The sequence below is a fragment of the Homalodisca vitripennis genome, chromosome 4 (genome assembly GCF_021130785.1).
Source record: "Homalodisca vitripennis isolate AUS2020 chromosome 4, UT_GWSS_2.1, whole genome shotgun sequence".
Classification (NCBI taxonomy): domain Eukaryota; kingdom Metazoa; phylum Arthropoda; class Insecta; order Hemiptera; family Cicadellidae; genus Homalodisca; species Homalodisca vitripennis.
The window spans coordinates 168,377,517-168,400,366 of record NC_060210.1 but is presented as its reverse complement, the minus strand read 5'-3'; the positions used below and the strand labels follow the sequence as shown (position 1 = coordinate 168,400,366).

General features: G+C 34.5%; 2 protein-coding genes across 4 annotated transcripts in view; one reads left to right on the top strand and one right to left on the bottom strand.

Moving 5' to 3' along the window:
* The first annotated feature begins 110 nt into the window (after nucleotides 1–110).
* Nucleotides 111–21,345, top strand: LOC124360575 (TRMT1-like protein). 2 transcript variants are annotated; one of them, XM_046814301.1, is made up of 6 exons: nucleotides 111–453; nucleotides 1,654–1,899; nucleotides 3,863–4,075; nucleotides 8,817–9,010; nucleotides 11,048–11,237; nucleotides 20,922–21,345. In XM_046814301.1, exons 2-6 carry the CDS (start codon nucleotides 1,736–1,738, stop codon nucleotides 21,319–21,321), a joined length of 1,161 nt encoding a protein of 386 aa, XP_046670257.1. In that variant the 5' UTR covers nucleotides 111–453; nucleotides 1,654–1,735; the 3' UTR covers nucleotides 21,322–21,345. The 2 variants fall into 2 exon arrangements, with proteins under 2 accessions (XP_046670257.1, XP_046670256.1); XM_046814300.1 differs by having other exon boundaries at nucleotides 111–585.
* Nucleotides 21,346–21,577: 232 nt separating this feature from the next.
* The window catches only part of LOC124360576 (iron-sulfur protein NUBPL), a 59,180-nt gene continuing 57,907 nt past the window's right edge, over nucleotides 21,578–22,850 (bottom strand). For both annotated transcript variants that reach the window (XM_046814303.1, XM_046814302.1), the window contains 2 exons: nucleotides 21,823–21,920; nucleotides 21,578–21,739 (listed from right to left, as the gene is read on the bottom strand). In XM_046814303.1, coding sequence (XP_046670259.1) covers nucleotides 21,662–21,739; nucleotides 21,823–21,920 — 176 coding nt within the window. In that variant the 3' untranslated portion in view covers nucleotides 21,578–21,661. The remainder of the gene's footprint in view (nucleotides 21,740–21,822; nucleotides 21,921–22,850) is intronic.

Here is a 22,850-nt window from a genome sequence, read left to right as displayed (position 1 = left end):
GGATTTCCCGAAGCCTACTAGCCTAGAGCTAACAATTAGAGAAGAAAAAAAAAATAAATAAATAGATACCCTAGTTAGCCTACTTGCAAAACTTACAACTAGATGGAAGATTATTAATGTGATGAGAATGGGACATGTTTGTATAAAATTAAGAGATACTTTACATCTCTCTGCTTGAATCATACAATATTTAAGAAACGCACTATAGAACATGTCCTATTATAAATTCCAAAATAATCCTATGCAATTTTGGAAGATAACAAATTTTTAAATTGATAAAATAACAACCATTTCCCAGAAACAGAAGTTTTATATATAGTGTTCTAACATAGCCAATCGGCAAATCAGAAAAAAGTGTAATGATTGCATTATTGGACTAACTGTTTTTTTTTTAATATTGTCTCACATGTTTGCATTGCACAGTCTATAATACAGTGCCGACAGATAATTGAGGTTAAGTTTGTTTATGTTTTGATTTTGTTAATTTTCTTCCTCTTGCAAGATAATATTACAGTTTACTCTTAATTATTAATTGTTATTTACTATGAATAGTTCAAAAAAGAAACGGGATTTCACATTCAGCAGGTAGTACATATATTCAAGTAGGTTAATTGTATAAGCTCTATTTAATTTGTTTACATAAAATAGAGCTGCAGTATAGTAAGTGGGTGATAAAAGTTGAATTTAAATGACATTTTCCCTATTACCTGTCTTAATTTTATTGTTTGATTAATGGTTATGGTTCCTTTATTATTTGTGACATTACGTAATTGTTTAAACTATTAATTTGAAACATGTGACTTTTAGTATTTTAAATATGTTGATATCGATAGTTAGTTCTATTATTCAATATATAAAGTATCGATGATTGTAATAAGCAGTATAAAAACCAGGTCTGCTCATCGTACTCTGCCCTAAGAAAATAAAGGTATGGGATAGTACTGTAGTACAAATTTACAATAGATATAAAAGGGAGGAAAGCTTAAATAATAACTGAAATTACATCGGAAATGCCCCTGGCCATCACTGCGGGCTTAGGTGGGTGCCACCCCACACTTCTAGAAGAAAAAAGAAAAACATCCTCGACATAGTACCCCAATATGATCTCAGATTACCTGAGTACTCACTTACCACCCAAAGTTCGTCCAACGTGATCTGACGTGAGAAAAGAGGCCTACACGGGAATGTCTTTTTTTGTATATAAATAAAGCTGAGATATACTGTTATTTGAAATACTAATAAAGTTATTCGGTTTGATATTTTGTTTTTAGTAGTTTAGATCATTATAAATATCATTGATTCGATGGTGGTAGTGGTTGAAGTGGTTTGAAGCCCCCCAGACTTCAAAAGTTCTTATGAGAGTATTTCTCTTTGGATTAAAGCAGCTGAATTGCTGAATACTAAATCATACACGTATTGCTCAGGCAGTTATTCTCAATCCACTGACCAACATATTATATCATACACATATACATAACACACATACTTATATCTGATTGGTAATAACATTCATTAACCAACTTAAAATCAGCTGATTGGTTGCAAGCTGATTGTTTTCTTTGTGTATCAGAAGACATATATTTATGAAAATATGTATATATCTTACATTATTTTGTATTGTAATAGATTTTTAATTAATTTTTTTTATTTCAGATCTTTAGTGCATGGTGCTCTAGCAGCTTATATTGTAACTGGTCAGTCAGTCAAGAACCCAGTCCAATGTTTAGATCTCAGTATGGACAGTGAAGAGAGTGGTAAATGGATTAATGCATATGGATCTTCTGTAAATGTAATAGAATCAAAATTGCAATACAGTAGTCCAGCAGAAAGTGATTCCAATGTTTTACGGTCCATTGAAAGCAGTTATGCTCTCATTGAAAAAACAGATTTTAATTTTATGTAAGTACCAATTATTGTCTTTAGAAATTTGAAATTTAAGTTAACTGTTAAAATGACTAATCAAATACTTAGTGCGATGCTCCTTGTATGTAAGCTATTTATATATGTGATTATAAATGTGTTATGACTGGAAATAAGCATGCCTATTGAATTTAAGTTATCAAATTATATTTTACAGAAATTGAAAATTTTTTATAAATACAATAACTTTGTAAACAAAGTATAAGACAGCGAAAATATTGCAACGGTCTATACATAGAGATCTAACACTCTCCCCTACTGGTATAGAGTATAGTCTTGTATACTCTGCAAGGTATTTAGATACAGGTATAGTATTGTAACCAACCAGGAAGCCGTCTCCGTTGTTGGGGCTGAAGCGACTGAAGATACTATGTTTCAAATGCTGCATGGTTCTCATTTTCAATTCTTGGAGAAATGGATTTGTTTGATCTTGAGAAATTGATTTGAACTCTACTCTACTGAAAATGGTCTAATTTATTTAATTTTAATGCATTTTTTGCCTTTGGGGTGACATAGATTTATAAATAGAATCAAGCCTGATTATTTTTTACCTTTTTAGCTAAATATTTACCTTTTTAAATTAATAATTAACCTAAGTATATAAATGGACTTGCTCTGTTAGTCAATTAGTCACTGGATATGCAGGCGCAATATATTTTTTGAGAAATTCTTTTCTTTTTACAATTTGAAGTTAACTCGTCACTGGTGAAAACCTGTATTGTTGGACACAAAGAGGATACCAATGAGTTAAAAATATATTCTCTGTTAATTTAATAGTTGAAGCACTGGTAATTGCATATCTCCCATTTATTTTACATTGGCCGAGTTTGATTTTGTGTCAACAATATTAAGAAATAGTAGTTTTCTAAAGTATTAGCATAATCTACATAACTTCTTTCCCATCTGGGTATAGGAACTTCCCAATGATACACAGAAGTATTTGCAGAGTTTGATTTTGTTACTGCGCAGGCTTCACATTTTCTTACAAAACTTTCTATGTCATTGTAATACCAGGTCAATACACATAGAGCCAAGCAAGTTGTCTCATCTTGGTGATTTTCAGATGAGTTTCATAAAGCTCACCGAGTACACTGGATGCAGTGAATTATGAATTACACCCTGTCTTTCTTAAACAGTATTGCATCAAGACAGTATATTCCTAATCTTTGACATTTCTCATAAGTCTTTATATAATTTTATTTAAAATTTTATTCTTATTTGTTTAATTCATGATGGTAACTAAAGTGATTTTTTTATTAGATATTTTAAAAATAGCTTGTATTTGATTTACTTCTTCACAACAGTGAGGTTTTTTATCTAAGTTCATTTGTAAAAGCATTAGTGTTTACTTTTATCAAAGTCTGTAACAAACAGTCCACCTCTTCTCTTCTTGCAATGAATAAAACAATTGAATCCTGAAAGAAATAACTCATAACAGAGAAAATGGAAAGAAGTCATTTGAGGAAGAGATTTGTTTGAACTAAGTATTCTCTAGGGGGTTCTCAAGTAAGGAGTGTTTGCCATAAAAAATTGTAAATATTTCTAACTTCAAAAATGGATGCCAAAGCTTCTCTATCTAACTGTTATAGTTAATTTCAGAGTTTTTAAGAGAACAGAAAGTATATGCAATAGGTTCCTTCAATTTGATGACTGTGAATAGCGGCAGCCCCTGTAAGTATACAGGACAACAGGTAGGTTGATATCAAATGGAACTATGATTTGTTCGGAGCCTCAAGGCCCCAGAGGATTAGGCGAACTTCGCAGACACTGCCCAGTTTCTTTGGATTCAAAATGTATGCAATAAATTGTAAAAAAAGAATTGGATTCAATACATTTTAGACAGATGAATAAAATATAGTCTAATTAGTAGCATAGGAGAGGTAATTTGAAAATGAAGCTAAATAAATGTGACAATTCTTTAGAACAACCGATATTTTTACAGCTATGTAGAATGTACAACCGAAGGATCCAGCTACTTTGACTGTGTGTTCCGCAAGATAGCCAGGAATGGAGTGTTTGCTCTCTCCACGAGTGATGATCCTGCACTGTATGGTAGGCCGGCAGAGCCTGCTTTACGTTGTTATGGTGGTCTCATCTCCAGGACATTTTATGCACCAGAACTTGCTGTTCGACTAGTTGCTGCAGCAATGGCTAGGTAATATTATAATTGTATTCTTGCAAAAAGCTAGAACACTTTTTATTTTTATAATTATTCATTGGTTAAGTTATACAATTTTGTCAGATTCTAATAACTATTACCTGATTAACTTTGCTTCAACCGTGTTTTACTACACTTAAATAAATTTTGTTCCTACAAATTACATAAAGCGTTTTTGTTTTAACAAATTAAAGATAAAGATTTTTATTCCAACCACACTTTACAAGAATCAAACCGAGTACTTAGCTTTGGAATTATTCACTACCACTGCTACAAGTTATATGGCTGAACAAAAAAATACAAAACAAAAATTATGTATGAGTCCAGTACAACACCCCACACATCATCAGCCTCTCGTTTCCCAGTTCTCTCAATTCCCAATCAGAAATCAGAAAACTTTATTCAATTTCATCAAGAAAAGAATAGGTGTCAAAGTATTACAATATGAAATAATTTACATTACATGTCATGTTTTAATGAAAACTGTTTATTGAAGTCTTGAACTCGTCAAGGGTGTAGATGGATCTGTCTTTGAGCCAATTTAGCAGTCTTCTTTTTAAGGTTTTGGTGTCACAATTTTTGAAGTCTTGAGGAAGTAAGTTGAACAGCTTTGCCCCAGCGTAGCAAGGTTTCTTGGAGAAAAGTGCTGTCCTGTGTATCGGTAGGGAGAAGTCATTACCATGTCGCGTGTGATGATCATGGACAGCACTCATTCTGGGCAAGTTCCCACGTGAGGCTGCGTGATTGATGACCTCGATGATGTAGATGGACACCACTGTGAGAATTCCAAGAGACTTGAAGGCTTCTCTACAGCTATCCCGAGGTTGAAGACCAGCCATGACCCGAACAGCACGCTTCTGTGCAATAAGGACTCGTTCAAGGTTGTCCATTGTAGAGCCTCCCCAGATGATTATCCCAATTGTGCTTGATCCTTCATTCTCCACCTTCAAAAGTCGATCCATATACTTGCCAATACTGTATTTTGTTTTAAAAAATTATTGTCTTTTTTCTGTTTTCTTATTTAATATCCAATATTCAGATCCATATAGGAGCACTGGTATGGTAATTTTTGTAAATTCGGATTTTTGTTGTATGGGATATCTTAGAATTTCTCCCTCAACTTGTGACATGCTGAAAAACTTTTGTGAGCTAAATTTAATCTATTTTGTATTTTATATCTGTGTTATTGTTATTGAAGTGAATAGCTCCCAAATATTAAAAACTTCTTTTTTGAAGTCATCAACCTCAATATAGGCCTGATTTTAGTGATTTGCTTAAACATCATTTTGCCTCCTTCTACCTACTAATTTTAATGTTCACCTCAAAGTCTGCTGATTTTTCTGTGTTTACTTTTACTTTGCATTTGGATCCTAATAACTCAGTTTTGCTAAGTTCTTAATATTTTTGATATTTCACACTTGTCCATATTACTCCATAGAATTTCTAGTTTATGGTGTCATCTGTCTTAGAGAAGTCAATGAAGAGACAACAGAATGTTTTGTTGAATACATAATTATGTTGCTATTGATTCTTAGAATATAAGTTTACCTCATACATACCATATATTATATAGGCCTATACAGTACTATAAATCCAGATGACCCAGATTTTTTCAACACAATATAAAATTGTGTTTTAAAAATTACTGTCTGTGACTATGCATGACGATCATTAGATGCTATACAAGGTTATTCAGTTGAGACAAGATAGATGATCAACTGAAGTCAGCCTTCTATGAGTTTTGCTGCTTTGTTCATCAGATCATGTATGTACCATGTACATATGTTTTTTATCTATAATTTTATTTTATGATGTTACAAAGACTGAATACCTTTGTACATAAAAAGTCACTCACAAACAGAAGATAGAGTGGTTAGTAAATCATTTTTTATTTTTTCAATCAGCTCAGGTGTTTCATTCCATTTTTTATAAATTAATTTACAATCTTTAAACACACACCTGCAAACATACGAGGGGGAACCCAAAAGTAACAGGAATTGGGCTTTACTGAGTAGCAAGAGTATGGGAAGCCATTGTTAGGCCGGCCATACATCAAGGTCATGCCTCCTGAGTCAGTATGCGCAGCTGTGTCGCTTTGAGTGGATCAGTCTGTCTTTGAGAATTGTTTCAGTAAAACAACTTTTTTCATTTTGGACTGAAAAACGTGATGGCGGATTCTCAAGAGCAACACGCTGCTCTGAAATTTTGTTTCCTGCTAGGGAAATCCATCCCAGAGACTATTGTAATGCTCAAGATTGCTTATGGGGAAGCTGCCTTAAGTAAAACCCAAGTTTACAAGTGGTTTACTTGTTTTAAAATGGAGAAATGTCAATTGAAGACCAACCCCGTTCAGGAAGGCCTTCAACATCAAGAACTGACGAAAATGTTAACAAAATCAATGCCCTTGTTTGTGAAGACCGTTGCAGAACCATTGATCAACTTTTTGTAAGATGTCTGGAGTGTCATGGAGTTCAACAGATTTTATCTGATGATTTCGACATGAAAATGGTTGCAGCGATATTTGTTCTTTGCCATCTTACGGACGAGCAAAGGGAGCGTCAACTTCAGGCATGTTTTTGAGCTTCAAAATCAGCTTGAAGAGAACCCGGATTTTTTTTCCAAGGTGATTGCTGGTGATGAATCATTGTGCTATGGATACCATCCTGAAAAATGCAAAAATCAAGCCAGTGGAAGACAGCTGGCTCTCCTCGTCCAAAAAAAATCTTGCCAAGTGAAATCAAAAATCAAGATAATGGTAATTTGTTTTTCCATTGTAGGTGTGTTGTGCACTCGGAATTCATTCTACCGAGTCAAACTGTCAACCAAAATCCTCTACCTAGTAGAGGATTTAAAGAGATTGAGGAAGAGCATTTGGAAATAAAGAGTAGATCTTTGGCGCACAGGCGACTGGTTCTTCCATCACGACAACGCGTAGGCTAACACCGTTCACCGAAAACGGCATGACACTGATTGTTCATGCCCCCTACTCACTGGATCTAGTACCGTGTGACTTCTTTTTGTTCCCCAGACTCAGAGGGACATGAAAGGAAAGCGTTTTGCTTCCTTGGACGAGGTAAAACAAATATCGCTTGAAGGCCTAAAGTACATCCCGATAATGGAATTTACTAAATGCTTTGAACAATGGAAGCAGTTTGGAGAAGTGCATTATGGTCAATGGTGAATACTTTGAAGGTGATCAAAATTTGATGTAGAAATATTAAGAAATAAGGAAATTATACTGAAATTGCCTTTTTTTAATTTGTACCCTTTTGTCTATAATATTATTATAACTATATTACTAAATCATGTTAGTGAAAGAATGAGAGAAATACACCTTTTCAATTATGACATTATTATATATATGACAGGTTTTAATGTTTGTACCACAGGTAGCATTCATCACAAGAGAATTTATACTGAAAATAAGAGAATTGAAATGGTACCTCCATAGTGCTATATTATTTCCAAATACTGCTGTGTTTGAAGTAGACATTAAATAAGAGATTATATTGTGTAGTTTTTAGTTTACACCAATTAAAAATGTATATTTTTATTATTTTTGATTTAGTAATTTGTTTTTGATATAATGCATAACCTGAATCTAAACATATGTACTTGTCCAAATTGCATCCATTTTGGCTAAAAAATGCAATTCCAGGGAACTGAAGTGGAAAAGATTAAAGAGCTATCACTGGTAAAAACATATTATTATAATGTTGATGATTACTTTGATTGAATATGATTTCATTCTAGTTAGTCATTAATAAGCCTTTTAATTATTGCCTTGTCCGTACTGTTCTGTTCTGTTTAATCTACACATAACGTAGTTATGATGGAAAGGGTTAACTGAATGTAGAATTTTGAGTGCAGCTCAGTGCAGTGTCTGAAATTTGACACTGTCCCAGACGACTCGTGGAATCTAGAGTCCACGACTGTCTAAAGAGATCCTAAAAAGGACAGTGAAGATGTTCAAAACGAACTATTTACATTGTTTTAACATCAGAGATACCTAGAGGTATTATTGTCTCATCAGGTGCTCAATTAAGTGCATTGCGATGTTTTAGATATGATCCTAAAGCAAGTCAGAGCAATTGAGTTATCTACACATATCATAGCTATGGTGGATGGGATGGAGTTCATTGCAAATGTTGAGTTTAGCTACGTTTCACCTTCCGCTCAGTGCAGCGTCTGAAATCTAGAGTCAAATCTATGACAGTCAGATTGTATGGTAATGCCTGTCCAGCTGTGCATATGCCCATAGCCAAAGCCAGTTAACTACAATATTAGACCATGCATTGTAATGTTGCTTCATATACTTTTAGTGGTTCTAGCTCAGAAATTATGTATAATGAAAAAAACACTAAATTTATCCAAAGTAAAATTAATTTCACCACCCTATTTTAACATTTAGAATTAATACAAATACCAAGGGATAAGAAGAAAAGTTTTAATTACTGAAGATTTTGATTAAACAATTAAAGATTATCATGTTCTACTGTGTTATGTTTTAAAAGTCATAAATTCTAGTAGATGCCATTTATTGTTGAGATTACTGGAACAATTTCTGAGGGCTAAAAAGTAATGAAAATGTTGTTAAAGAAAAATCTGGCTTATTTTTGTCTACATGCGTAGTCATCAAATGTTGCATGGTTTATTTTTTTATAAATTGGTGCAACTTGTTTATTAATCATGAACTCTTCAGTTCTAACTTGTTTATTACTCACAAAAAATGTTTCAGGTCTGCAGCTCGCTTCAGTAAAAGTATTGAAGTATTATTGGCTGTGACAGTCAAGAATGCAATAACAATCATAGTAAAAGTAAAGAAAGGAGCGGATTCTGCTATTAAATGTTTAAAGAAAATCAAGCTTCTGGCGCATTGTTCAGTTTGTGAAGAAAGGTGCTTCCTTCCTGATAATGATGGATATATTTTATGTAGGTATATTATTTTACTTAATTTTGTATATTTCCTCTCAAGGGTAGATATAATAATAAAACCTTTTCTTTAGTTAAAGTAGTTATCAGCCAAACTAAATTAAAATACTCATGACAATTATTAATGTTTAATACCAGTTCCTATTTTAAATTTTGTTACTTTCTAACCTAGTTCTGAAAAAGAAAGTAGTTGTGTTATTAATATTAATTAATCTGATGATTAATCATTCCTAAAGAAAGTAAGTTTTAACATTGCAAATAAGTGATAATGACATTATGGCACTGTGTTATAAACTAACAGTATACAATCTTTGATAACTCTAATAAATGTGTCAAAATTTTAGTTGTTTATTTCAATAAAATGTATAGCACAACATTTCTTAGAACCCGTATATGGAGTAGTAAATGAAATAATTATGTTTTTAGGTTAGGCTCATTATTTTGAGCACTTCATTGACACTATCCAACTTTTATGCAATGTCCTCTTTGGGTGTTTTGTGAAGGCTCTGCATAAAAAACTGACACAAGTTTAGATTCCCTAGAAGTTAACGCTGCAATGTCCTTTTTCAAAACATCTGTGTGTACAAAAAAACATCTCAGTTGATGTTTGTCACTCTGATTATATGCCATGCCATGTTGAGAAGGGATTCAAAATTAAAAGGTGATTCATTTTGAGAAAAACATTTTTTTACAAATGAATTACACTCTTGAACAAAGGTCATCATCAAGAGATTAAAAAGTAACATCTAACGGATGTAGGTGGTGTGACAAATGCGGAGCAATTGTAACAAGTAGAATATTTACGTACTTACTTATTACGAAGTAGAGAAAAATGAACAGCTGTGTTCATATTGTTGTAACTAGACAGCAGCACTAGGACAGCACTCAAGTCACCTCTTAAGGGCCCCATACACCTGCGAGTCTGGCTCTCGAGCCTGGCTCGCCGAGCCTAGCTCGCGAGCCGGATCCGCTGATTGTTCACCATACACCTACGTATCTTGTTCGCCCAGTTGCAAACATGAGTTTTTCGAAGAAGGTTGTAGCTGCGGTCATAGTGTTAGATGAGCTAGGTGTATTGTATGAGCTATGTAAGAAGAAACGGAAGAAAAGGGTAATGTGGTCAAAGAATTGGTTACTAAATACTGTAGAAAGAGATTTAGTCTCATGAATTTATTGAATTTTGTTAGGAATGATAGTCGCCAAGACTATCAGAACTATTTAAGGATGTCAGCTGAAAGTTTTAACATGTTATTGGACAAGGTTAAACCGCTTATAACAAAAAAAGGCACTATACTGCGAAACGCTATATCACCAGAGGAACGCCTCACTGCTACTCTCCGTTTTCTGGCTACCGGACAGTCTACATAATAAATGCTATCGGCAAATTTCGATACTCTTCAATAAATGTTGTTAAAAAAATCAGGGCTCATAAATAACTTGGAGTCAGCCATGTTAACTCAAAACAAACAAAACACCTTACCCTTGGCGGAACGAGTGGTGCGTAACGTTTGGCCTACAGTAGTGAAAACGGAATGAACAGATTTTTCGGTGGTGGGGGCACGAGTCCGATCCGTAATGCACCATACACTGGCGAACTGATACTCGAGCCGAGCCGCACGGCAAGCAGTGGCGGATCCGGCTCGGCTCGCCTGAATTTGACTCAGCTCGGTTCTTTATTGTCCATACACTGACGGATTTGATCCATTTCTAGGTGAGTCGAGCCAGGCTCGCGAGCCAGACTCGCAGGTGTATGGGGCCCTTTAGACACTATACACTTATTGTACTTTATCTCACTTGCTTATATATTATGACCTAACTATACATTTATTACCATTCATTCGTTTTAGTTCATGGGTGCTTCAAATGCATTAAATAATATGATAACTTTTACATTAAAGTAAATCTATATATTTTATGTACCCTAGTGCTAGTACAATACTTGATATTGTGTAATACATTTACCTTGATAAACGGTTCATTACAAGTTACCAAATTTAACACGGATAGTAAAATTAGTTTAAATTTTATTTTTTACAGCCAGAGAGGAAGTACAGTCATATTTGAGTTGTGACTGTAACTCTCACAGCGTAGGTCGTACAGTGCTAGGACTGGGACCTCTGTGGGCTGATGCTATTGGCTCTCCTTCTTTCGTTGCTCTTCTTCTGCCTCACTTGTCGCACTCACTCCACCTCACTACTTTCCTTCAAGATCTCTTATCTGAACTGGGGTAAAAGATTAATTTTAATCTGTAATCTAAACACTTTAAGTAGAAAATATTGAATAATTTAACCATGTGTTGTTGCTAACTAGATCAACAAAATGGTGTAATCAATTGAGCACTGGTCAGACTAACCAGCACAACGTATTAACCAATGACAGACTAAAGAGGTTCTACTGCAACTATGATAATAATAAAATTGTCATTTTTCAAATTCTATACAAAACCTTCGGCTTGCTAGAGGTATGCCTCCAGGCTCCTATGTGGGGTGTTAACGAATTCAGAGATAAGAGGGATTTGGTGATTGGTTAATTTCGGACATGACGTTTCCAAATTTCATGTTCATACATGTTTCCTTTCTCAAGAATATCACAGGTCGTAAAGCTTCGCTATCGCTCAGCGTAAATGATGTGGGATATATATATATATATATATATATAGGGTTTTGCAGAAAAATTAAGTAATGCATTACCAAAATAGGCAAGAATGATTTGGTGATAACTAAAATCCGAGATTAGGTTTGCCAGGAAGTAAAAAGAAGATGATAGTTTGTTTAATTTTAACAAAACTTTTGACTTTTAGGGTGTTTTGTGGCTTAACCGTAGGAGTTATGACAAAAAGTGACTTGACCTTTCTTGCCGGAAATTTAATTTAGTCTTTGTTTCTGCACTTGATTTAAGCTATGACTTCTGGTTTAGCTGGAACAGAGCCTGGGAGAAAAGACTGCATGGGTCACCTTATATGAATATTTAGAGTAAATAAAACTAAAAACAAACTAACCAGCTTTCAGGTATTTTCTTACAACTGTACCTAATTTTAAATTTATAGCATTCCAGTAAGAGGGTTAGACAAGCTGTTTTTATTACCTGAAGTGTAATTAATCCAAAACAAAATTCATACTATTAGGAGAAAATTTAAATGAAAGATATTTCATTTTCCAAGAACCAGTGAAATTAAGAAGTGATAAAGGACAAACATAACTAATTTATTCCACCAAATCAACACACCTATTTAAAAAAAATCTTCGAAGGAGAAGTAAAATCTGAAACCTTCTTATATAAAAAATTAACCTCTAGCCTTCTACCAAGACAAAACTTTATATATATACAATTCCGTTTAGTAAAATTTAATTTGCTTTTATTTAGAGGCCTGAAAGAACATGATAAATATTTCTCAGAAATTATAGTCAATATTATACAATTTAAGATTTCTCTATTCAATTAAAAGATGTTAACATTAACAGGACGTACAATTTTATCCCTAACATTCGCTACTTGGGTCTGATCTTGGATGCTTGCCTTCATTCTATGACACTAAGTTATCAATATTAATATTTTTGGTCTAATTTGTAGCAATGTGAAAAAGACAACTCTATACTCCTTACGCAATTTACATCATAATAGATTTTATTTATATATTTTGAATAAAGAATATCCTTTTCAAAATAAAAAAAATTAATGCATGTTAAGGCGTTAAGATTGTTTTTACAATATAACTTCTAAGCATCTTAATCCATATTATAAATGTGAATGTGCCTTTTGTTTGTTTTGGCACTGAAATTTTACATGGAGATTCTTGCGGTTCCTAGGATGAATATAGACCTATTCTTATTTCGAAAAATCCCTCCTGACTTCGCCCCACTGGTCTTTAAAGTAATGAAAAAATCCCATCTTGGTCCCTAAAGTTGCGTGATTCCTCATTTGATTTGATTAAATGAGTCTGTCAAAATCAAATGTAATCAACCTTCTGTATAAACCTTGTTTTATTATTTTCAATTTGTTTACATTTATAGTGAGTACATTTTCTAATAATTTATAACACTGATTTAGATTACAGTCATTAAGTAAGAACTAATATAGGCATATCCTTGAATATTTTCTTGAAGATATAAGAAGGTCAGAATTTGACTCCAACACTTCCTATGACGCAGTTGACAAAATGAAATTTTGCTGGATGATTCTTCCAGCTCTAAATGTTCAAAAATATTTAAAAACTTTTACTATGATTTTAAAAAACTTATATAAAACCCTTCTAGTTCTCTTTTGACAGAAGTAGCTTCTCTGATCTGAGTTATATATTTTCTTGATCGGGAAACAAAACTAAATCAACTATGGAACAAAACGTATAAAGAACGAAAAAAATTACAGTTGTCATAATTTTAAGCTTTTGATGTTAGGTATTTTATTGGTCGTTGACAACAAATAAAAACTCAAAATTGGTGTCGGAAATATAATTCACTTGAACCAGCAATAGTCATAAACGTTCAAAGCAGCGGGTAACTGCTTGCAGTTCAGATATAAGACAATGTACAGTCTAACTTTACTGTACATTTAAAGACTGGTGGATATGAAACCTATCTGTTGACAAAAAATTGGCTTCTTAGAACTGTGTATGTATATAATATATATTTTTTTAGAGAGAGGTAAAATCAGCTTTGGAACAAAAAATACTGACATGGAAGTAAATTAAAATTACCATAAATAAACACGTGTTAACATATTTTCTTGATCAAATTCAACATTTGGCATCGAAAATCCAGTAGGCTTATATGATTTATTGGTTACAAACAAATCAATTGTCTTTTCCATAAAACAATTGCCCTAAATAAACTGTCAAATTCAGATGGTGCATTACATTGTGAGTCATTTTTTCAATATTCTTTTCTGGATTGTATATCATATAAAATGTATTAGACTTCAGGTTCATAATACTATGAAAGATCAAGTTAGCTTCTTCCTTTTTTCCAAGGTAGGCCTAGTCTGAATTACATGTTTTCAGAAAGTTTAAAACTGCATGTGTATCTGAATATATTTTGGCTATATATACGGGAAAAGAGGAAATGCACTTGTAATCTAACAGATGATGTATGTAAATGAGCATTAGGAAACTCTTCTTTACATTAATAGATTGAAAACTTTATAAAACCCCTTACTTTTTAAGCTAAATATTTAGAGGTTTTAAACAGGCATTCATAATGACACTGCTTTAAATCCCAAATTGGGTGATATAGAGTCAACTTTTAACAAAGACTTACAGACATTTAAAAATAATATGTCAGGACTGGATATAAAACCAAATAAAAAAACATCTCAAAATTTTTAATTTGATTTTATAAAATTATGCAAATTTTTAATTATAAACTCACAACAAATTGAAAAATACAACCACTTATACAGGGTGTTTCTGAAAAAAAAAGGTTGCCCATAAGTCAGGGCGTGATTCCTCACATCAAAATAAGAAAAAAAGGTCTAATTAACATAGGTCCGAAAATGCTTAGTTACCAAGTTATACAGGGTGAAAGATTTCGTCTGAATTTCAGTATCCCCTGCTGCAACGAAGCCCTACGGGTATTTGTTGGCTGTTAATTAAGATGTACAATTTAGCGTACTTTATGTAAAAATGAACTGAAAAATTGAATAAAACCGTTTCCAGACCTGTAGTCTATAGTAATTTTTAAGAGATGTGACGAAATACGCGAAACTTGGTCCCGAAAAACAAGTTACATTTAGGTTTGAAGCAGATTTACTATGTTAAATGTACAATAAACACAAAATATTTTTTCACGGGTACTTGTAGAAAATTAATTTCGAAGAGAAAGATGTAAAATAAGTCTATAATAGACAAACGCAAACTTTAAAAAATAATCCTTAATTACATACAAAACGCATGAAAAATAAGACAAAATCTGTTAAGCTCTCTACAAATGTAATATTGAAATTAAAACAGCTGTTTTATTAAAATATTTGATTTGAGAAACAAAATAATTTTCTATTTAAAACATATGTTTTAACAATGTAACATTGTTTATAATAATTTAAAATAAACATTACAAGCAGCTATTTTTCCATTGCTCATTAAGTGCGTGTGTTGATCTGTACTTTAATACAAGTTAGTGCGAGTGCCGTTGAAGTTAATTTTTGATAGCTAATAATATCTTATTCATCATGGCAGGTAATATGAATATTATGTACACTAATGGTGAAATGGCAGACATGCATTTAATGTACGGTCTTGCACATTGCAACAGTTCGTCAGGCTAGACGGACTCTATCAGGAACATTTTCCTCATAAGACAGTTACCCGGACTCATAAAATGTTTTCTTCCATTCATAGAAGGCTAAGCGAGACGGGAACCTTTAAATCTGGAAAAGTTGGTAGATCAGGACGGCCACGTACAACGTGTACAGCTGAATTGGAGGAGGGCGTGTTGGACGAAATAGAGAATCATCCTGGAAGAAGTACTAGAGAACTAGCCTTGGATTTCGGTGTTAGTAATTCAATTGTCTGGAAGATTTTACACGAGCAGCAGTTGCATTCTTATCACTATCAAAGGGTCCAGGCTCTTTTGCCTCGAGATTACTTTCCTCGTGTTCAGTCTATGCCAATGGCTTATCCAAAGGTGCAGAAATCCACATTTTTTAAATTACATTATCTTTACTGATGAAGCAAAATTTTCAAGAATGGCTATTCTTAACACCCACAATACTCACATGTGGGCAATTGAAAATCCACGTGCTATTTCAGAGAACCGTCACCAATATCAGTTTTCTATAAACGTATGGGCTGCTATTCTGGGTGATAAAATTTTTAAGCCAATATAGAATCATCATGTGTAGAAGTTCTATGGAGGTACCATTGAAGATGATATACATTCCTCTAGATAATTCAAATGGATTGAGCCCTCTTGATGTCATTAAGTTTGATCAAAGTTTGCAGAGGAAACTGCCACAGCCACAATGATTATGTTCCTGAAGGGGTAATGTCCCCATTTTATGGGGCTTTGTGGTGATGGATGATCTTTTTACAAAGCGGAAGAAGTAGGTATATCAGTGTTATGCTGAACACCTAGTGCTCATGATCAGTGACAGAAATAGAGATACTTGGAATACCTCACCCCAGATGCAATTTGGCTTTTACAAGCAACTTGGTGTCATGGTTAGGGCCTACGAGGTGTGTTCAAAAAGTATCGTGAATTTTGAATTTTCGCGGGTTACATACATTCGAATTTCGATTTTTTTTTGTGGCGTTATGTTGGTACATATGTCTCTCACTTATGTTGACAATTTCGGCCATTTTGAATGTTCAGTTAATTTTTGACAGCTGCTTTGCTTGCACGTGTTTTGGTTTGTCTTCGATTTTTACCTATTCAAAAAAAAATGAAACAAAGAACCTGTATCAAATTTTGTCTGAAAAACTAAATTAAGTGCGTGGATGCATTCCGAATGTTGACTGTGGCATACGGAGAAGCTACTTTGGACAAAAGCAACGTTTATCGGTGGTACAAAATGTTTTCAGAAGGCCGAGAAGATGTGAACGACGAAGAGCGAGCCGGACGCCCGAGCACTTCAACAACAGACGAAAAAATTGATGAAGTGAAGAAAATGGTATTGGCCAATCGTCGAATCACCGTTAGAGAAATTGCCGAGGACCTAGGCTAATCGATTGGCTCGTGCCATTAGATTTTAATCGATAATTTGGGCATGAGACGGGTGGCCGCAAAATTCGTACCAAAATTGCTCAATTTCGATCAAAAACAGCATCGCATGAACATTGCTAATGAGATGTTGGAATCTGTCCGCGACGACCCGAATTTGCTCCAGAGGGTCATAACTGGTGACGAATTGTGGGTTTATTGTTATGACGTAAAAACCAAAGCTCAATCATCTCAATGGAAGCTACCGCACGAACCAAGACTGAAAAAAGCATGCCAAGTTCGGTCGATTGTGAAAGTTTTGCTTACAGTTTTCTTCGATTGCAGGGGCGTGGTGCATCATGAGTTCTTGCCACAAGGTAGAATGGTGAATAAGGAATATTACAAGTTACAATACAATATTGCAAGTTATGCGCAATTTGCGTGAAGCAATCCGCCAGAAACACCCGAACTTGTGGAAAAACAAAAATTGGCTTTTGCACCAAGATAATGCCCCTGCTCACACATCGCTGCTTGTACGCGACTTCTTGGCCAAAAACAACACACTAATGATACCGCAGCCACCGTATTCCCCAGATCTGACCCCCTGTGACTTGTTCTTGTTCCCGAAACTGAAGAGGCCCATGAAATGACGACGCTACACCACAATTGACGAGATAGAGACAGCATCGAAGGAGGAGTTGGACAAGATACAAAAAAATGATTTTTTGAAGTGCTTCGAAGATTGGAAAAAACGTTGGCACAGGTGTATAATATCCCAGGAGGATTACTTTGAAGGGGACAAAATAGATATTCACAAATAAATAAATAATTTTTGAACATACACAACTCACAATACTTTTTGAACACACCTCGTATAACAAGATTAGTAACATTCACCAGAAAAAGGAACCTATTCTACTAGAATAATTTATTCCAGTGTGTATTCTATAATGTATCAAATAGACGTACATTGAATCCTCATATAGAGAATATTATATCCAATGCAACAAAAGCTGCTGATGCTTCTAAAAGGCTCTTTTGATACAAATGGGAATTAAATGCCAAGATGATGTATTGTATTTCGGAAGCCATAATAAAACCAATGGTCACATAAGCAGCTCTTGTGTTGTGGCCGAAAGTAGAGCAAATCATAGCAGCTCAGAGGCTACAGAGTCTGTAGAGACTGGCATTCGTAGGTATTACCAGGGCAGTAGGCTCCTCCAACTGCAGGAACCCTCTAATGGAAGCGGTGAAGAGAAACAAAGTTCCTGTTAGCATATTTGTGCCTTTCCAAGTATGTTGATGGGTTTAACACCTTTATAGTAAAAAAGGTTGTGCAAATGATTATATGTGCAAGTAAATTTTGATCTCATAACTTTCAGGTACCAGAATTGGAAACACATTGTCTGCTGAAACTATGCTAAACCCAACAATCTTAAGAGCTTTTATGCCAGCATCAGAGTTAGAGGAAGTAACTAATACAAATATATTATTCTCATATCAATAGTCCTGTATTTGTTAACACGTTCACTGCTAAATATTGGAAAAAAATTTTAGAATATGCTAAAATAAAATATAATTTTTTTACTTACTATATGGTGAGGCCAGTTTTGTAGATAGGAAAGAAGCTGCCAGAAGTTAAACCTTGCACCCGGAAGTGACGTCATAAAGTTGTGGGACGCCGGTCACCCATCAGCACTGCCGAAAACTCCTCCATGTGGGACACTGGTATCCCATGCGCACTGACTAAACTTTTAGGGCTGTTCGTGCTTTTCCTTCACAACATCGTATTGTTTATGACAAAAAAGTCATCAAAATAAAATTAAAAACTAAATAAAACCTATTTACATGTATTTTACATCCCTCCCACCACCCTTTCTTCTAAACAGTCCCCTAAGCATGGTGTTTTTCAAAGCATGCCACAGGACAGAGTGAAGGTTCTCCTGGGCACTGTGCACAAAAGTATGCAGTACGTTTTTCTCTTCCTTCACTGTGGCAGACTCTGCAAACGTTTTCTCTTCTGCCGATTTCCTGTTGTCCTTCCCTTCAATCAAGGAGACAACGTGCAGTGCCTTCTCATTGCTTCGGCGAGGACGTTCTGGGGCTTGTAGCTCTTTCTCAGGGACAAGGGATTCGATGACAGCTAGCCTGAAGTCATAAAGATTCATTGTTTCTTGGGGATTGGAAAGGTTGTACAGCTTCAAGGCGTTCACCAGTGCCATCTGCATTATGTGTACAAAGATCTTTTTGTACCACCTCAGCGTTTTTCTTTCGCATGATAGTACGCTAGCATTTGATCTGCCCTATCCACTCCCTTCATAAATGTGTTATATTTCACAATGGGCAGGGGTTTTACTCTAGCTACTCCATGGCGATTCCGTGATTCAACCATGTTGTTTTCAAACTCTGTAGTGATGTATGTCACTACACGCTTGTCCTTCCACTTGGCAACAGTGACTTGTTCTGCACTCCGAGCAATTGTCTCACCTTTTTTTACTTTGGCTGATTTTACCTCATCTGGCAGGTACTTTCTGTCTGCTCTAAGTGTGCCAGTACAATACGTCTTCTTCCTAAGCAGTTGGTAGGCCAAAGGAAAGCTATTGTAAAAATTATCCATGTACAACGAGTGACCATGGTTGAGCTTCCCTCTCATAAGATGTAGTACTACCTTTGTGGCATGACCTTTCCCACCTAAGTCACTGAGAGATCCTGAGTAGACAAGAAAACGAAGTATGAGACCACCAGGTTCACAAAGAGTGTACAGTTTGATGCCATACTTGTGGCGCTTTCCTTTGATGTACTGTCGGAAAATCAACCGACCCCGCGCCACAAAACCATAGCCTCATCCAAAGAAAGTTCTTTGCCTGGATAGTAAACATCATCCATCTTTTTGTTGAAGTGGTCAACTAGCATCCTTACTTTTGACAAACGTCTTCCTGTACACCTTGAGCTACATTTTGATGATGTGAGAAATGAATGCATCGTAATATAATCAAAAACCGATCACGGCTCATATGGTCACGGAAGCAATTCAAGATTGAACATTCGATGGGTTTTTCCAGTAGTCATTGAGGCGGTTCAGTTTGAACGTACCAGTGTGAAGCAATAGGCCTATGAACTTTTTTAGTTCGTCTAAAGTTAAGTCCTTCCATCTGTGAATACGTGATCGTGGCTCAGTGGAAAGGCCCAAAAAACAAGTCAAAAGCGTACCTGTTTGTATCTGCTACGATACTTTCCAGCAGCTGATCGTCAACCAAAAGCAAAAACCAATCTACCGGCTTATTTTCTCTTGGCGTAGGGACTAATAGTTCATTTTGTTTTGTGAAAGGAATAACTGTAGGGGGTTGTAGCTGTGCAGACCATGCAGGGTTTAGTGGAAAAGTTCCGTCATCATCCAAGTCACACTTTCGGAATCGGTATCACTTTCCTGCACGGAACTGTCTGATTCATTGTCAAGGTCATTGTCTATAACCTCCCGTTCAATCTGTGAGTCACTGAGTCCGGCAGCCATTGTTATAGTCACAAGTATTTGTAGGAAGTATAAAAAAACTACATAGCAAATAACAAATATAACAACAAACACACACGACACACTTCACGACACTAGCAACGAACAAAGAAAGGGCGCCAGCGGGACACGAACAGTGCAGTGTAAACAAAAGATGGCGGTTTTCAAACACCGCACAAATAATCGCCTTCCTTGTACGGAGCCTGAGCAGGCACTAAACGACCAACGTAGTGATGGTGTGATGGGAACGCCGGGCACCCATGGCGCATGCGCAAATGGGATTGGTATGGGACGCCGGCGTCCCACGCGCAGTGAACGTGTTTTAATGGTTTTCTCATAGCATATGAGACAAAAAATTCCAAACACAAGGTAGGTAATATAGTGTTGCCACTTGTTCAATCAATCACACAATTCATGTAGCATATCATACACCTAAATCAGCAATATAAATCTGCTGGTTAGTAAAGTGTCAGGTAAGGTTGTCTATACAAGCAATTTGACAAGGTGATATAACATTCTCTTATCATTTGTCTTCAGCTGAACAAACATTTGACAATATGTAAATTTTACTAAATGGAGTTAGGTTTTAATAATTTAACTCAAATTAAACAACTAGTGTAATGTAATGTTGGGATCTGCTATGTCACCTACTTAATGACAGGAGAATTAATCAGGAACATTTCATCTGTTTTCTTCTTTTATTCTTAACTTCTAAAATGCTACATTTCTTATAATAGTATAATTTTAAATATTTTTGTTTTGTGTGTAACAGATGCAGCAGTTGCAACAGTGTAAAAGAAGATATTTTATCTAACAAAAACTCCAATGCTGAAAATCAAGAACAGAAAAAAGAAGACATTAAAGAAACAGTTAATAAAAATTTTATTCAATCAAATAATTCACTTAAAAGGAAGACTGAAACGGATCTGTGTGATTTGAAAAACAAGATCAACAAATGTGAAAATAATGGTTCTGAACCAGCTCCACAATTTTATTATAACCTTCACAAGCATAAACCTAAAGGTGCCCAAAAACTACTTAAGGTTGAGAAAATTATAGAATCTCTGCACCAAAGTGGCTTTCGAGCAAGTAGAACACATTTTGACAGAGCGGCTGTAAAAACAGATGCAACATTGAAACAATTACATTCTGTTCTATCTCAAGTGATATAAATTTGACATAACTGCCATGACTAATATTAATTTATGATTGATAAACCCTACATTATGAACACTATGCCCTTAGTATATCCTATAGTATATATTAAGTGCAGCAAATTTTCTTTAGTAGACGTGTTTTTTTGTTGCAAACTCAATTAGATGGTCAGCTTAGCTGATTATTGTGTCCACAATAACTAATCACCGACATGCAAAATTTAAACCTAAAGTGGCATTTACCACGAAATTAGGAATAAATAAAAAGACTCAATTTCTAAAAATATCAAATGTATTTGTTATACTCAACAAAGCTAAGTTACAATGTTTTATTGCGGTAATCAGAGATGTATTCAATTTATACTTTATCTTCCATACTGCTTTCGAGTTTTAAAAAATGTCTCACTCTATGAGCAAGGTCTCTGTAAGAGGATGCCTGAAAAAATTCATTCAATAGATAAAATCAGGTTGAAAGATTGTAACAAATCACAAAAATTATTGTTAAGAGCTGTGACTTACTATGGGGCTCGAAGGGTGGCTGACTACAACTGGCTTGCCTTCATCACCACAGTGAGAGATGTCTGGATGGAGTGGAATATCTTGCACAACTTCAATATCTGTAAATACAGATTGTTTACACCAACGGGCTACTTCCTAATAACCATGTCTCTTGATGCTGGTTATGTTTATTAAACTAAATTATATAAACACAATTATAAACAAATAGTTTAATAATGTTTGCCAAATTCAAAAATTGTAAAAAATAGTATTTTTCTACTAGGTTTCTTTGACTGCAAATTTAGCTATAATTAACTCCACATTCTTGTTAACTACTTTTATAATAACGTATACAAGTATATTTTTAACTAATCTTTTTCCATTGAAAACGGTCTATGATTTATCGATCTAAGCGGTCTTAGAATCCATCTTACCACCTTTTAAATTGTATATCCAGTAATGACAATAATTCAGTTTCACCTGTTCATTTTTTATATAAGGAGAACTGTTTGAACTAGAACCTACAAATAAATTGCGAACCAACTAAATAAGCTATTGGTTATCTGATAAAATTGGTTTTAACTGGTTCAATTTACAGGGTGTTCTTGGTATAGAGGAATAAGAGTTCATATCTCGAAAAGTTGGTCAATTGATACACCATTTTAAAGCTTGTTTTAAGCCAAATAATGTAATTGGCTTTAAGGTTTTATTTTTATAGGCATACCCAGTCAGTGTCATGAAAAACACTTAAGTTTTCCAGTTCACACTGCCTCGAAATATTGCTTATACAATTTTATTACATTCTTGAATTAATCTATATTTTAAGTTTTGAAACAAAACAGGAAAAAAGTTATGTATATGAAAGGAGCTTATGCATATGAATTTAGTCTAAATTAATTTAATAGGCTGTATATTTTTCACTTCTATATTTCAGAGGATTTAATACCCCCATCTTCAGGAAGTTTTAAATATAAATTAATACAAAACGTAAACAAGAATCAATAAAACAAATATATATATAATATATATAAAATTAAAAATAATGCAGT

Coding starts and splice junctions, on each gene's coding strand:
- LOC124360575 (XM_046814300.1), top strand. CDS start 545: ATGAATAGTTCAAAAAAGAAACGGGATTTCACATTCAGCAG. Junction 4,076..8,816: donor GTTGCTGCAGCAATGGCTAG/GTAATATTATAA, acceptor AAAATGTTTCAG/GTCTGCAGCTCGCTTCAGTA. Junction 9,011..11,047: donor TAATGATGGATATATTTTAT/GTAGGTATATTA, acceptor TATTTTTTACAG/CCAGAGAGGAAGTACAGTCA.